Raw genomic sequence first — 17,588 nt, 5'->3', positions numbered from 1 at the left:
AATATGTTATTACATCATGATTATCTTATTATTACTTCTATTATGTTATTACTTCATGATTGTTATTACTTCTATAAATATGTTATTACTTCATGATTATCTTATTATTACTTCTATAAATATGTTATTACTTCATGATTATGTTGTTAATTCTATTTATGTTAGTACTTCCACAAATATTTTATTACTTCATGATTATCTTCTTATTACTTCTATAAATATGTTATTACTTCATGATTGTGTTGTTACTATGGCCATAAATATGTTATTACTTCATGATTATTGTGTTATTATCTCTATTATGTTATTACCTCACGAATATCTTCATATTACTTCTATAAATATGTTATTACTTCATGATTATCTTATTACTTCTATTAATATGTTATTACTTCATGATTATCTTGTTATTACTTCTATTAATATGTTATTACTTCATGATTGTTATTACTTCTATAAATATGTTATGACATCATGATTATCTTGTTATTACTTCTATTAATGTTATTACTTCATGATTGTTATCACTTCTTTAAATATGTTATTACTTCATGATTATCTTCTTATTACTTCTATAAATATGTTATTACTTCATGATTATGTTGTTACTTCTATTTATGTTAGTACTTCCACAAATATGTTATTAATTCATGATTATCTTATTACTTCATAATTATGTATTATTACTTCTATTAATATGTTATTACTTTAATAAATATGTTTTACTTCATGATTATCTTGTTACTTTGTTATTACTTCATGATTGTTATTACGTCCATAAATATATATGTTATTACGTCATGATCATGTGGTTACATCCATAAATATGTTATTACTTCATGATTATCTCATTACTTTAATAAATATGTTTTACTTCATGATTATGTTATTACATCCATAAGAAATATGTTTTTACTTTATGATTGTTATTACTTCTATTAATGTTATTACTTTATGACTATGCTTATACTTCTATTAATGTTATTACCTCATGATTGTTATTATTTCTACAAATATGTTATTACTTCATGATTATGCTGATATTCCTTTTATAAATATGTTATTAGTTCATGATTATGTTTTATTACTTCTATAAAAATATGTAATTACTGCATGATTATCTTATTACTTCCATAAATACATTACATCGATAAATTTTATTACTTCATGATTGTTGTTATTACTTCTATAAATATGTTGTTACTTCATGATTATCTTCTTATTACTTCTATAAATATGTTATTACTTCATGATTATGTTGTTACTTCTATTTATGTTAGTACTTCCACAAATATGTAATTAATTCATGATTATCTTATTACTTCCATAAATGTTTTTACTTCATAATTATGTATTATTACTTCTATTAATATGTTATTACTTTAATAAATATGTTTTACTTCATGATTATCTTGTTACTTTGTTATTACGTCATGATTGTTATTACGTCCATAAATATATATGTTATTACTTCATAATTATTGTGTTATTATCTCTATTACGTTATTACCTCACGAATATCTTCATATTACTTCTATAAATATGTTTTTACTTCATGATTATCTTCTTATTACTGGCAGAAATATCTTATTACTTCATGATTATCTTGTTATTACTTGTATAAATATGTTCTTATTACTTCCATGAATACTTTATTACATCATGATTATATTATTACTTCTATTAATATGTTATTACTTCATGATTATCTTCTTATTACTTCTATAAATGTTATTACTTCATGATTATGTTGTTACTTCTATTTTTGTTAGTACTTCCACAAATATGTTATTAATTCATGATTATCTTATTACTAACATAAATGTTTTTACTTCATAATTATGTATTATTACTTCTATTAATATGTTATTACTTTAATAAATATGTTTTACTTCATGATTATCTTGTTACTTTGTTAATATGTTATTACCTCCATAAATACATATATATATATTTTTTTTACGTCAAGATTATGTGGTTACATCCATAAAAATGTTATTCATTCATGATTATCTTATTACTTTAATAAATAGGTTTTACTTCATGATTATGTTATTACATCCATAAAAAATATGTTATTACTTCATTATTATGCTGTTATTACTTTTATAAATATATTTTAATTATGTTGCTATAAGTTGCTACTTCTACTAGTATGTTATTACTTCCATAAATATGTAATTACTTCATGACTATGTAATTACTTCTATTGTTATTTCTTCCATAAATATGTAATTACTTCATGACTATGTAATTACTTCTATTGTTATTTCTTCCATAAATATATTTTACATCATGATTATATTATTACTTCTATAAATATGTCATTACTTCATGACTATGCTTATACTTCTAATAATGTTATTACCTCATGATTGGTATTATTTCTATAAATATGTTATTACTTCAAGATTATGCTGTTATTCCTTTTATAAATATGTTATTAGTTCATGATTATGTTTTATTACTTCTATAAAAATATGTAATTACTGCATGATTATCTTATTACTTCCATAAATACATTACATCAATAAATGTTATTACTTCATGATTGTTGTTATTACTTCTATAAATATGTTATTAATTCATGATTATCTTATTACTTCCATAAATGTTTTTACTTCATAATTATGTATTATTACTTCTATTAATATGTTATTACTTTAATAAATATGTTTTACTTCATGATTATCTTGTTAGTTTGTTAATACTTCATGATTGTTATTACCTCCATAAATATATATATATATATATATATATATATTTTATTTTATTTATTTTTTTTTTAACGTCATGATTATGTGGTTACATCCATAAAAATGTTATTCATTCATGATTATCTTATTACTTTAATAAATATGTATTATTTCATGATTATGTTATTACATCCATTAAAAATATGTTTTTACTTTATGATTGTTATTACTTCATGATTATGCTGTTATTACTTTTATAAATATATTTTAATTATGTTGCTATAAGTTGCTACTTCTATTAGTATGTTATTACTTCCATAAATATGTAATTACTTCATGATTCTATTATCACTTCTATAAATATGTTACTTCATGACTATGCTTATACTTCTATTAATGTTATTACCTCATGATTGTTATTATTTCTATAAATATGTTATTACTTCGTGATTATGCTGTTATTCCTTTTATAAATATGTTATTAGTTCATGATTATGTTTTATTACTTCTATAAAAATATGTAATTACTGCATGATTATCTTGTTATTACTTCCATAAATACATTACATCGATAAATGTTATTACTTCATGATTGTTGTTATTACTTCTATAAATATGTTATAACTCCATGATTGTGTTATTACGTCTATAAATATGTTATTACTTCATGACTATCTTATTACCTCCATAAATATGTTATTACTTCATAATTGTTATTACTTTTATAAATATGTTATCACTTCACGATTATGTTTGATTACTTCCATAAATGTGTTATTACTTCATGATTGTTATTACTTCTATAAATGTTATTACTGCATGATTATGTTGTTACTTCTATTAATATGTTATTACTTCCATAAATATGTTGTTATTGCATGATTTTTTTGGTTATTACTTCATGATTGTGTTATTATTTCTATAAATATCTTATTACTGCGTGATTGTTTTATTATTTCTATAAATATGTTATAACTGCATGATTGTGTTATTACGTCTATAAATGTCATCACTTCATGACTATCTTATTACCTCCATAAATATGTTATTACTTCATTATTGTTATTACTTTTATAAATATGTTATTACTTCAGGATTATGTTTGATTACTTCCATAAATGTGTTATTACTTCATGATTATGTTGTTATTACTTTTATAAATATGTTATTACTGCATGATTGTTATTACTGCCGTGTTACAGACCTTGTTTGGAAACAATGAAGTGAAGTATATTTATATAGCGCTTTTCTCTAGTGACTCAAAGCGCTTTACATAGTGAAACCCAATATCTAAGTTACATTTAAAGCAGTGTGGGTGGCACTGGGAGCAGGTGGGTAAAGTGTCTTGCCCAAGGACACAACGGCAGTAACTAGGATGGCAGAAGCGGGAATCGAACCTGCAACCCTCAAGTTGCTGGCACGGCCACTCTACCAACCGAGCTATGCCGCTCCAATGACCACACCGCAGATGACTGAACTTACATATCCACTCCCATGGCAATTGTCACACGCCTTGTTGCCCGCGCCGTTGCAGTCGTGGCAGTCCTACACACACACACACACACACACACACACACACACACACGACATGGTGGCGTAGACGTTTCCCAACATAAACCTCGTGCAGGTAGAAGTGAGCTGCTCACCTTGACAGTGGAGGTGTAGGGCACACGGATCAATTCTTTGCCATTGGCGAAGAGGTTGGGGGGCGTGGCCTGGACCTCCCAGGGCTGGGGGGCCGTCTGCGTGTAGAAGTCTCCCACCTCACCTGTCCATCAAACGCACACACACACACACACACACACTCAAATCAACACATATTTTTGTTGCGTGTAAGAGTGTGCCTGTCAGGTTGAAACACTGATGACATCTATTAAACAAGACAAGAAGCAAGGAATTAAACGGAGACAGATTTCAATTCAGCTCAATTGAGGAGAGACGAAGAGTGGATGGTGAGATCGACAGGCGGCGTCTTCAGTAATGCGGACGCTGTATCGATCCGTTGTGGTGAAGAAGGAGCTGAGCCGGAAGGCAAAGCTCTCAATTTACCGGTCGATCTACGCTCCCATCCTCACCTATGGTCATGAGCTTTGGGTCATGACCGAAAGGATAAGATCACGGGTACAAGCGGCCCAAATGAGTTTGGGTCTCTCCCTTAGAGATAGGGTGAGAAGCTCTGCCATCCGGGAGGAACTCAAAGTAAAGCCGCTGCTCCTTCACATGGAGAGGAGCCAGATGAGGTGGTTCGGGCATCTGGTCAGGATGCCACCCGAACGCCTCCCTAGGGAGGTGTTTAGGGCACGTCCAACCGGGGAAGACCCAGGACACGTTGGGAAGACTATGTCTCCCGGCTGGCCTGGGAACGCCTCGGGATCCCCCGGGAAGAGCTAGACGAAGTGGCTGGGGAGAGGGAAGTCTGGGTTTCCCTGCTTAGGCTGCTGCCCCCGCGACCCGACCTCGGATAAGCGGAAGTAGATGGATGGATGGATGAGGCGAGACGTCTGGGCTGTACCCTTTGTACAGTCTTCCACCACGCTCTGACGAAAGATTGTACGCCTCCTCTTTTATTTTGGACTTTCCCTCAATCAATCAATCAATCAATCAGTGTTTACTTATATAGCCCTAAATCACTAGTGTCTCAAAGGGCTGCACAAACCACTACGACATCCTCGGTAGGCCCACATAAGAGCAAGGAAAACTCACACCCAGTGGGACATCGGTGACAATGATGACTATGAGAACCTTGGAGAGGACGAAAGCAAAGGATGTTGAGCGGGTCTAACCCTGGTTACATGGCAACAGCTGGTTCTAAGGGAGGCGGGGTCGTAAAGAGCCGCTGCCTTTGGTCACAAAACACTTCAAAGAAAAGGTGCCTGGAGGGGGCACAGGTAATTTGTGGATCTCGGGTCAAGAAAAACTCTACCTGTGGATTACAATACATTAAAGAAACCGACACCTTAATGTCGCTTCCCATCCTAGACAGTGGAGTTTTACAGGCCTTTTGATTGGTAAGATCAAAGACAGCCTTTGTCTGCTCGCCGGGAACGCGTTGAATCGCAAAGTTTTGTGATAACTTGGATACAATTATTCTGACATTGCTTACCGTTGTGAGGTTTGTGGGCCCATTCGGTGGATCTGGACTCCACGTAGGTCTCCAGGCGGTACTAAAAACACACACACACACATAAATGTGAACACAATACACCTCCTGTGGGTTAGCCAACACTTTAGTCCATGGAGCATACTGTACATAAAAGACAGTTCTTCATATTTCATCACATCCTTCCTGTGTGTGTGTGTGTGTGTGTGTGTGTGTGTGTGTGTCACACACTGCTGGCCACATGATGAGGTGAGCTAATAATCTGCAGCAGCTGTCGGCAAACAACAAACTTTCCAAAAAGTCAAAATGTTGTTAACTTAGTTCCTAACTTGAAGTGGAACTTTTATTTTCAGAGTTCTTTTGGATTTATGGGTGCACTCGTGACCGACACCTATGGGGCCGCAGTGGAACAGCACAAAGTTTTTCCGAAAAATAAAAAATAAAAAAAGTTAAATAGTGGAATAGCATTTAGTGGTTTTCCAACCATGGGGCCGTGGCCCTTTCTTGTTCGAGGTCTTCCGGGGCGATACTCGTCTTGTTCGATGTCTTCCGGTGCGAGTCTCGTCTTGTTCGAGGTCTTCTGGTGCGAGATCTGTCCTATCCGAGGTCTTCCGATGCCAGTCTCGTCTTGTTCGTGGTCTTCCGGTGCGAGACTCGTCTTGTTCGAGGTCTTCCGGGGCGATACTCGTCTTGTCCGAGGTCTTCCGGGGCGATACTCGTCTTGTCCGAGGTCTTCCGGGGCGATACTCGTCTTGTCCGAGGTCTTCCGGTGCGACACTTGTCTTGTTCGAGGTCTTCCGGTGCGACACTTGTCTTGTTCGAGGTCTTCCAGTGCGAGTCTCGTTTTGTTCGAGGTCTTCCGGTGCGAGACTCGTCTTGTTCGAGGTCTTCCGGGGCGATACTCGTCTTGTCCGAGGTCTTCCGGTGCAAGACTCGTCTTGTTCGAGGTCTTCCGGTGCGACACTTGTCTTGTTCGAGGTCTTCCAGTGCGAGTCTCGTTTTGTTCGAGGTCTTCCGGGGCGATACTCGTCTTGTTCGAGGTCTTCCGGGGCGATACTCGTCTTGTTCGAGGTCTTCCGGGGCGATACTCGTCTTGTTCGAGGTCTTCCGGTGCAAGACTCGTCTTGTTCAAGGTCTTCCTGTGCAATATTCTTATTGTTCGAGGTCTCCCGGTGCGAGACTAGTCTTGTTCGAGGTCTTCCGGTGCGAGACTCGTCTTGTTCGAGGTCTTCCGGTGCGAGACTCGTCTTGTTCGAGGTCTTCCGGTGCGAGACTCGTCTTGTTCAAGGTCTTCCTGTGCAATATTCTTATTGTTCGAAGTCTTCCGGTGCGAGACTAGTCTTGTTCGAGGTCTTCCGGTGCAAGACTCGTCTTGTTCGAGGTCTTCCGGTGCAAGACTCGTCTTGTTCGAGGTCTTCCGGTGCAAGACTCGTCTTCTTCGAGGTCTTCCGGTGCAAGACTCGTCTTCTTCGAGGTCTTCCGGTGCAAGACTCGTCTTCTTCGAGGTCTTCCGGTGCAAGACTCGTCTTCTTCGAGGTCTTCCGGTGCAAGACTCGTCTTGTTCGAGGTCTTCCGGTGCAAGACTCGTCTTCTTCGAGGTCTTCCGGTGCAAGACTTGTCTTCTTCGAGGTGTTCTGGTGCGAGATCTGTCTTGTCCGAGGTCTTCCGGTGTGAGACTCATCTTCTTCGAGGTCTTCCGGTGCGAGACTCGTCTTGTTCAAGGTCTTCCTGTGCAAGATTCTTATTGTTCAAGGTCTTCTGGTGCAAGATTCGTCTTGTTCAAGGTATTCTGGTGCAAGTATTTTTAGTTTGCAGTACTTGAACTTTAGAGTAGTGAGATTGTAGTTTGCAGTACTTGACATTTCTAGTAGTGAAAGTGTAGTTTGCAGTACTTTGCAGTTAAAGTGAGATGTTTGCTGACCCGGTATGTGTTCAGGGGCTCCATCTGGGTGATGACGCCATCCTTGGCGGGCCCCTCGCTGTAGCAACATTTGGAGCCGGCGTAGTCCTTGAAGGCTTGGCGGGCGGCGTCCTCCGACAATGACGGGATCCTGCAGGACAAAACACACGCCGAGGTCAAGGTCAGTCACGCCCCCCGCTGGACGGGGGGGAGGCGTGGCGGGACGACTTACTGCCAGTCTTCGGGCTCAGGCACCGGTTGGGGAGGGGCGATGGGCTGCATGGGCATGGGGGGCGGCAGGAAGCCACCTGCAGTTACACGCGTCAAATACTTCCAAGATCAAAGGATTGTAGTACAGCAAGTATTTGTACAAGACCGCTCACCTGCGCCTTGACCCATGCCCTCGTAGCCGGGCATGTTGGCGGGGGGGGCGAGAGGCGGGTACACGGCTGTAACAAACATCACATGATCACATTCCTCTCAACATACAACATCTTTTTAGGAACATAGGGCGCATCGGAACATAGGGTGCACCATGGATGAACGAGTCTTTTCAGGTCTTATTTTCGTACAAAAGGCGCATCGGAACATAGGGTGCACCATGGATGAACGAGTCTTTTCAGGTCTTATTTTCGTACAAAAGGCGCATCGGATCATAAGGCGCACTGTTAATTTGCGAGTCTATGCAGGTCCATTTTCATACAAAGAGCGCAAACGGATCATAAGGTGCAACGCTGATGAGCGACTTTATTCAGGTCTATTTTCTTACAAAAGGTGCATCGGATCACAAAGCTGCACCGTTGATCAGGTCTGTAAGTGATTAGGTCCATTCAGGTCCATTTTCATACGAAAGGCGCATCGGATCATAAGGTGCACCCTTGATGAGCAAGTCCTGTCTATTTCCATACAAAAGGAGCATCGAATCACAAGGTGCACCATTGATGAGCAGGTCTATCCTGGTCTGTTTTCACACAAAAGGCGCATGAGATCATAAGGTGCACCGTTGAAGAGCGAGTCGGTTCAGGTACATTTTCATACGAAAGGCGCATCGGATCATAAGGTGCACCCTTGATGAGCAAGTCCGGTCTATTTCCATACAAAAGGAGCATCGAATCATAAGGTGCACCCTTGATGAGCGAGTCAGCTCAGGTCTATTTTCATTCAAAAGGTCCACCGTATCATAAGGTGCACCGTTGATCAGGTCTGTAAGCGATTAGGTCTATTCAAGTCCATTTTTATACAAAAGGCGCATCGGCTCATAAGGTGCACCTTTGACTAAAGCTGCATCTGTTTGGTTTTTAAAACTTGTAGGTCATCCTCCTTATATTCAGGCTCAGAAATAGAAGGATCATAATTTCTCCCAAAGTAGTCTTTGTTGCCTCTCATCAAGTCTGCCATGATTAGTAGTCTTCTTGTTGTTGTTGAAGGGAAAGTGAGCGTTATGATTATTTTGTGAAATGAATACTTACAATTATGAAAATATGTAAATATTATATATATCCATCCATTTTCTACCGCTTATTCCCTTTTGGGGTCGCTGGCGCCTATCTCAGCTACAATCGGGCGGAAGGCGGGGTACACCCTGGACAAGTCGCCACCTCATCGCAGGGCCAACACAGATATATATATATATATATATATATATACATACATACATACATATATTATATATATATACACTACATTATATGTATATGCATTTATATACTACATTATATAGATAATGTAGTAACAATCATAATATGTAATATTTACATGTTTTCATAATTTTAAATATTAATTTCACAAAATAATCACTATATATATATATATATATATATATACAGTATGATGAACATATGTAAATACATATTATGAATGTTACAACATTACATATATATTTACAGTATGATAAATATGTAAATATTCCATGTTATTATGAATGTTACTATATTACATATATATTTACAGTATGATGAAAATATTTTAATACATGTTATGAATGTTACTACATTACATATATACTTACAGTATGATAAAATATGTAAATATTACATGTTATTGCGAATGTTACTAATAAAATATGTAACTACTACATGTTATTGCGAATGTTACTAATAAAATATGTAACTACTACATGTTATTGTGAATGTTAGTAGCTACTACATATAAACTTACAACGTGTATGTAAAATGTTGTCTGTTTTGAGATTTTATTTTTTTGGGAGTGCTTTATAGGCAGAATAAAGCGAATCACATTCGATTCATTGCTAGCTGACTTTTGCTAGCGGTTATTTATGCTTTAGAATGCAGTAAAACAAATTAAAAAAACATATGTGTTCTTGTCTCATGAGGGTTCTTCACAGAGTGCAGTAGCCCTTTAAGAGTCGCGCTGGACAACGAGCAAACAGGCTGAGCTTTTAGTACAACAGGCTAGTGCCGCTCCACACATTCGGAAGGGGTGTGGTTAGCGCACAGGTAAAGTGCACAAATCCTGCAGAAGAAGAAGAAAAAAAAAAAACAGGCTTCAAGTTTGTCCAATTGTTCCTGAACACACCATTGAAGGTGCAAGTCTGCGCCTCCGGACCCTGCAGCTGCTCCACCAGTCGACCTGACACCAGCGGGTCTTGTACACTGGGGCGGGACTTACACAGGGGGGCGGGACTTACACAGGGGGGCGGGACTTACAGCCGGGGGCATAAAAGAGCGTTCACCAACTTTTGTCAAACTAACAAAAGTGGAAAGCTTATCCATCTTTTCTTCTGCTTGTGCCTGACGTAGTTGACCTTGGACTTGTGTGGCTTTACTGGTGTGGCACACAGTCTAGCATGTGGGTCAAGTTCCTCAGCTGACAAAAGGTCTGAACTTGTTTCACATTCCTGAGGGATCACAGAAGCCATAATTATCCCAGCTGCCTCTGAGGAACTACAGCGGGGGGCTGGGTTCTACGTCCGGCCTCGTCACCGAGCTGTTGTGCCCCAGCATCCCCCAAACACTTCACTGTGGCCTCACTGGATTATTATAATATTAATAATAATAACAATTATTATTATAATTAATTATAATATTATCATTATTACTATTATTAATAAAACTAATATCATTATTACTATTATTAATAGTATCACCATTATTATTAGTATTATCAACATCATTATTAGTATATTATTATCATAATCATCATTCTCATTATCATCATCATCATTATCATCATTATTACCTTTATTAATATCATTATTATCATTATCATCATCGTCATTATCATCAGTGTCATTATTAATATTTTATTATGATTATTATCATCATTATTTCTACCATCATTATTGTTATGATTATCAACATTTGTAGTATTATCATCATTATTGTCATAATTCTTATTGTTATCATCATTATTATAATACCATTTATATCATAATTATTATCATGACCATTATTAGTATTATCATCATTATTATTAGTAGTATTACTATCATTATTATCATTATCATCATTAGTAGTATTGTCATCATTACAATTATTAGGATTAATAATTTTATCATCATCATCATTCTCATTATTATCATCATCATTATTATCATCTTTATTAATATCCATCCATTTTCTACCACTTATCCCCTTTGGGGTCGTGGGGGGCACTGGTGCCTATCTCAGTTACAATCGGGTGGAAGGCGGGGTACACCCTGGACAAGTCGCCACCTCATTGCAGGGCCATCATTGTTAATATTATTATTATTATCATTATCATCATCAGTGTCATAATCATTTTTGTTATCAGTCATCAATATCATTAATACGATTAAAATTATTATCATCACCATTATTAGTATTAGTATTGTCATCATTATTATTATTATTATTATGATCGTTATTATGATAATCACCATTAGTAGTATTATCATCATAATCATTATTTTTATCATTATTATCAATATAATTAATATCAAATATTATCATCACCATTATTGTTAGTATTATCATCATTATTAGTATTACTATAATTATTGTTATTATTATCATCAGTAGTAGTATTATCAACATAATTATTAGTATTAATAACATTATCATCATCATTATTTTCCTAATTCTCATTATTATTATCATCAACATCATCATCATCTTTATTAATATTATTATTATTATTATCAGTGTCATAATTATCATTTTTATTATCATTATCATCAATATCATTAATACCATTATAATTATCATCACCACCATTATTAGTATTATCATTATTTTTAGTATTATTACTATCATTATTGTGATTGTCATCATTCGTAGTATTATCATCATTATTATCTTCATAATTATTATTTTCATCATTATCAATATCCATTAATATAATTATTAATATCACCAATATTAGTATTATCGTTATTATTAGTATTACTATTACCATTATCATCATCATTAGTAGTATTCCCATTATCATCATCATCATTATTATTAGTATTAATACTACTATCATCATTCTCATTCTTACTCATTATCGTTATTATCATTCTTATAAATTTATATTATTATTATCATTATTTTCATTATCATCATCATAGTCATTATCACCATCATCATAATTATTATTTTTATTCATATTGTTAGCAATATCATTAATAGCATTATAATTATCATCATTACCATTCTTAGTATGATCATCAGTATTATTACTATCATTATTATTGTTATCATGATCATCATCATTAGTAGTATTATCATCCTTCCATCCATTTCCTACCGCTTATTCCCTTCTGGGGTCGCGGGGGGCACTGGCGCCTATCTCAGCTACAATCGGGCGGAAGGCGGGGTACACCCTGGACAAGTCGCCACCTCATCGCAGGGCCAACACAGATAGACAGTATTATCATTATTAGTATTATTACTATCATTATTGTTATCATGATTATCATCATTAGTAGTATCATCATCATAATTATTATTTTTATTCATATTGTCATTATAATTATCATCATTACCATTCTTAGTATGATCATCAGTATTATTATTATCATTATTATTGTTATCATGATCATCATCATTAGTAGTATTATCATTATTACTATCATTATTGTTATCATGATTATCATCATTAGTAGTATCATCATCATAATTATTATTTTTATTCATATTGTCATTATAATTATCATCATTACCATTCTTAGTATGATCATCAGTATTATTATTATCATTATTATTGTTATCATGATCATCATCATTAGTAGTATTATCATTATTACTATCATTATTGTTATCATGATTATCATCATTAGTAGTATTATCATAATAATTAGTATTAATGATAATGGTATAATTTTTATTATAATTATCATCATCAATATCTTTGCAATAGCTGCTTGAGAAATGTTGTTCTTAAACAATTTACTCATGCATTCACAGAGGTGGGTAGTAATGTGCTACATTTACTCAGTTACATCCACTTGAGTAACTTTTGGGATAAATTGTACTTCTAAGAGTAGTTTTTATGCAACATACTTTTACTTTTACTTGAGTATATTTATAGAGAAAAAACGCTTTTACTCCGCTCCATTTATCTGCAATCAGGTCGTTATTGGCTACTTTTTTTTTTATCGATCTGTTAATGTTTGTTTTGGTCCGTCAAACAGAGCTTCAAAGTAGGATCCACGCATGGACCAATCAAACAGAGCCAGGCGGTCACATGACCCGACTTAAACAAGTGGAAAAACTTATTGGGGTGTTACCATTTAGTGGTCAACTGTAAGGAATATGTACTGTACTGTGCAATCTACTAATAAAAGTATCAATCAATCAATCAAAAGTGTAAAGGAAAAAAGACACTTCTTATTTCAACCGTACTTCCCGTCAAAAGCCTAAAGACTGACTGCACAGTTCCTGTCTTCACAATAAAAGCGCCGCTCCATCGCGCCTGCGCCAACAAAATAAGAGTCTCCGAAAGCCAGCGCTAACAAGCTAGCAAGCTACGGAGTTTGCCGCCAATGTATTTATTGTAAAGTGTATAAAAACGAATATGGAAGCTGGACAAATAAGATGCCAAAAACCAACGACTTTCATGTGGTATTAGACAGAAAAGAGGAACTTTTTTTCTCCTTCATTTGAAAACGTGGACGTTATCAGCACTATACTGTCTGATTCCAATCAATGCAAGTCATCAGAATCAGGTAATACACTAACTTATATTCTTATCTTCATGAAAGATAGGAATCTATATGTTAAACATGCATGTATATTCATTAAAACACCTTTAACATGTCAACAAAAACGGCAAAATAAATAAATATAAATTATATACTGTGAATATAAATGTATGTATATATATGTGTGTATGTATATATGAGGTAGATCACCTCGACTTGGTTATTTATTAAGTAATTGATTAACGTTGAAAAACTTATTGGGGTGTTACCATTTAGTGGTCAATTGTAGGGAATATGTACTGTACTGTGCAATCTACTAATAAAAGTATCAATCAATCAATCAATCAATCAATCAATAAATACCTACTGAGCCTATGGTGCTGTTAAGTTAAGTTGTGGCTCAATGTGCCTTTATTTTTTGAATCAATCAATCAATCAATGTTTACTTATATAGCCCTAAATCACTAGTGTCTCAAAGGGCTGCACAAACCACTACGACATCCTCGGTAGGCCCACATAAGGGCAAGGAAAACTCACACCCAGTGGGACGTCGGTGACAATGATGACGATGAGAACCTTGGAGAGGAGGAAAGCAATGGATGTCGAGCGGGTCTAACATGATACTGTGAAAGTTCAATCCATAATGGATCCAACAGAGTCGCGAGAGTCCAGTCCAAAGCGGATCCAACACAGCAGCGAGAGTCCCGTTCATAGCGGAGCCAGCAGGAAACCATCCCAAGCGGATGCGGATCAGCAGCGCAGAGATGTCCCCAGCCGATACACAGGCAAGCAGTACATGGCCACCGGATTGGACCGGACCCCCTCCACAAAGGAGAGTGGGACATAGGAGAAAAAGAAAAGAAACGGCAGATCAACTGGTCTAAAAAGGAGGTCTATTTAAAGGCTAGAGTATACAAATGAGTTTTAAGGTGAGACTTAAATGCTTCTACTGAGGTGGCATCTCGAACTGTTACCGGGAGGGCATTCCAGAGTACTGGAGTCCGAAATGAAAACGCTCTATAGCCCGCAGACTTTTTTTGGGCTTTCGGAATCCCTAATAAGCCGGAGTCTTTTGAAGGCAGATTTCTTGCCGGGACATATGGTACAATACAATCGGCAAGATAGGATGGAGCTAGACCGTGTAGTATTTTATACGTAAGTAGTAAAACCTTAAAGTCACATCTTAAGTGCACAGGAAGCCAGTGCAGGTATATATGTATGTATATAAAGGTATATACAGTATAGGTATATATGTATGTATATATGTATATAAAGGTATATACAGTATAGGTATATATGTATGTATATATGTATATAAAGGTATATACAGTACAGGTATATATGTATGTATATATGTATATAAAGGTATATACAGTACAGGTATATATGTATGTATATATGTATATAAAGGTATATACAGTATAGGTATATATGTATGTATGTATGTATGTATATAAAGGTATATACAGTATAGGTATATATGTATGTATATATGTATATAAAGGTATATACAGTATAGGTATATATGTATGTATATATGTATATAAAGGTATATACAGTACAGGTATATATGTATGTATATATATGTATATAAAGGTATATACAGTATAGGTATATATGTATGTATATATGTATATAAAGGTATATACAGTATAGGTATATATGTATGTATATATGTATATAAAGGTATATACAGTACAGGTATATATGTATGTATATATGTATATAAAGGTATATACAGTATAGGTATATATGTATGTATGTATGTATGTATGTATGTATATAAAGGTATATACAGTACAGGTATATATGTATGTATATAAAGGTATATACAGTACAGGTATATATGTATGTATATATGTATATAAAGGTATATACAGTATAGGTATATATGTATGTATATATGTATATAAAGGTATATACAGTACAGGCGTAATGTGATCAAACTTTCTTGTTCTTGTCAAAAGTCTAGCAGCCGCATTTTGTACCAACTGTAATCTTTTAATGTATTATTATTTAATATATATTATTGTTTTAGTTGCTTAAGAGATATTCCTGGCTCTGAATTTGCTCATTGCTATTTTTATGTTTTTGTGCATTATTTGTTGCCGTCATCATTAAACAAACAAGTTACTCATCAGTTACTCAGTACTTGAGTAGTTTTTTCACAACATACTTTTACTCAAGTAAATATTTGGGTGACTACTCCTTACTTTTATTGATTAAAGTAACAGTACTCTTACTTGAGTACAATTTCTGGCTACTCTACCCACTTCTGCGCATTTGTTGACAAAGTGGTGACCCTCAGCCCGTCCTTGTTTGTGAACGACTGAGTACTTCATGGAAGCTGCTTTTACACCCAATCATGGCACCCACCTGTTCCCAATTAGCCCGCTCGCCCGTGGGATGTTCCAAATAAGTCTTTGATGAGCGTTCCTCAACCTTTCTCAGTCTTGTTTGCCACCTGTGCCAGCTTTTTGTAAACACATTGCAGGCATCCCATTCCGATCGAGCTCATATTTACAAAAAACAACCGAGTTTCTCAGTGTGAACATGAAAAGTCTTGTCTTGGGGGTCTATTCAATTGAATATAAGTTGAAAAGGATTCGCAATTCGTCGTATTCGGTTTTTATTTTCAGAACTAAACACTCCACTGACACATGCCTTCTCTATCTGAGCGACCACATCAAACATGAGGTGGACGCGGGCAAATACTGCGGCATGGTCATGCTGGACCTTCAGGAGGCCTTTGACACCGTTAACCACGGATAAGCTCCGAGCAATCGGATTCGACGAAACCTCATCAAGCTGGATGCAATCTTACTTGGAGGGGAGGAAACAGGTGGTAGAGGTGACCGGCACCATGTCCCCTCCCCTCTCAGTAAGCTGTGGAGTCCCCCAAGGCAGTCTACTAGGACCTCTACTGTTCCTAATATACGTCAATAACATGCCATCAGCATGACACTGTGAATTGTTCCTGTTTGCGGATGACTCGGCCCTGCTGGTATCCGGCAAGGACAAGTCACAGGTGGAACAAATCCTCAGTGCGGAACTCCTTAATATTTGCACCTGGCTCGCCGACAACAAGCTATCCATACACTTAGGTAAAACTGAATCCAAACTTAAGAAGGTCAGTGACTTGACTATAAAAGTGGGTGACATTGTTATCACCAGGAAGGATGAGATCACCTACCTAGGTTCCATTCTAGAGGCTAATCTTTCCTGTGATAAAATGGCAACCAAGGTGATCAAAAAAGGTCAACCAAAGAACGAGATTCCTCTACAGAATCTCCTCTCTGGTCAACAAAAGCACCTTGAGGATTCTAGCGGGAACTCTCATTCAACCCTTCTTCGATTATGCTTGCACTTCCTGGTACCCCAGCACCTCCAAAACCCTCAAATCTAGACTCCAAACATCCCAGAATAAGATAGTTCGGTTACTTTTAGACCTCCACCCCAGATCACACCTCAATCCAACCCACTTCTCCAAAGTGGGCTGGCTCAGGGTGGAGGACAGAGTCAAACAACTTGCACTGAGCCTGGTCTATAAAATCCACTACACCTCCTTGATACCGAAGTACATGTCAAACTACTTCCTTAACGTAAATGACCGCCAGGGGGAGCTCCACAAACCACGTTAAACCCAGATTCCGATCTAACAAAGGTCTTAACTCATTCTCTTTCTATGCCACATCAATGTGGAATGCACTCCCAACAGGTGTAAAAGTAAGTGCATCTCTATATTCCTTCAAAAGCGCTCTAAAACAACACCTCCAGGCAACTTCA

General features: G+C 35.9%; 1 protein-coding gene across 1 annotated transcript in view; it reads right to left on the bottom strand.

Moving 5' to 3' along the window:
• The window catches only part of LOC133535534 (protein SSUH2 homolog), a 34,245-nt gene that overhangs the window by 14,456 nt on the left and 2,201 nt on the right, over positions 1-17,588 (bottom strand). The window contains exons 2-7 of the mRNA XM_061875445.1: positions 8,080-8,145; positions 7,929-8,004; positions 7,718-7,847; positions 5,800-5,860; positions 4,343-4,464; positions 4,179-4,241 (exon numbers count right to left, since the gene is read on the bottom strand). Of these exons, the coding sequence (XP_061731429.1) occupies positions 4,179-4,241; positions 4,343-4,464; positions 5,800-5,860; positions 7,718-7,847; positions 7,929-8,004; positions 8,080-8,145 (518 nt within the window). The remainder of the gene's footprint in view (positions 1-4,178; positions 4,242-4,342; positions 4,465-5,799; positions 5,861-7,717; positions 7,848-7,928; positions 8,005-8,079; positions 8,146-17,588) is intronic.

The sequence above is a fragment of the Nerophis ophidion genome, linkage group LG16 (genome assembly GCF_033978795.1).
Source record: "Nerophis ophidion isolate RoL-2023_Sa linkage group LG16, RoL_Noph_v1.0, whole genome shotgun sequence".
Classification (NCBI taxonomy): domain Eukaryota; kingdom Metazoa; phylum Chordata; class Actinopteri; order Syngnathiformes; family Syngnathidae; genus Nerophis; species Nerophis ophidion.
Note: the sequence above shows the minus strand (reverse complement) of the source record. Positions and strands in the feature narration are given on the sequence as shown.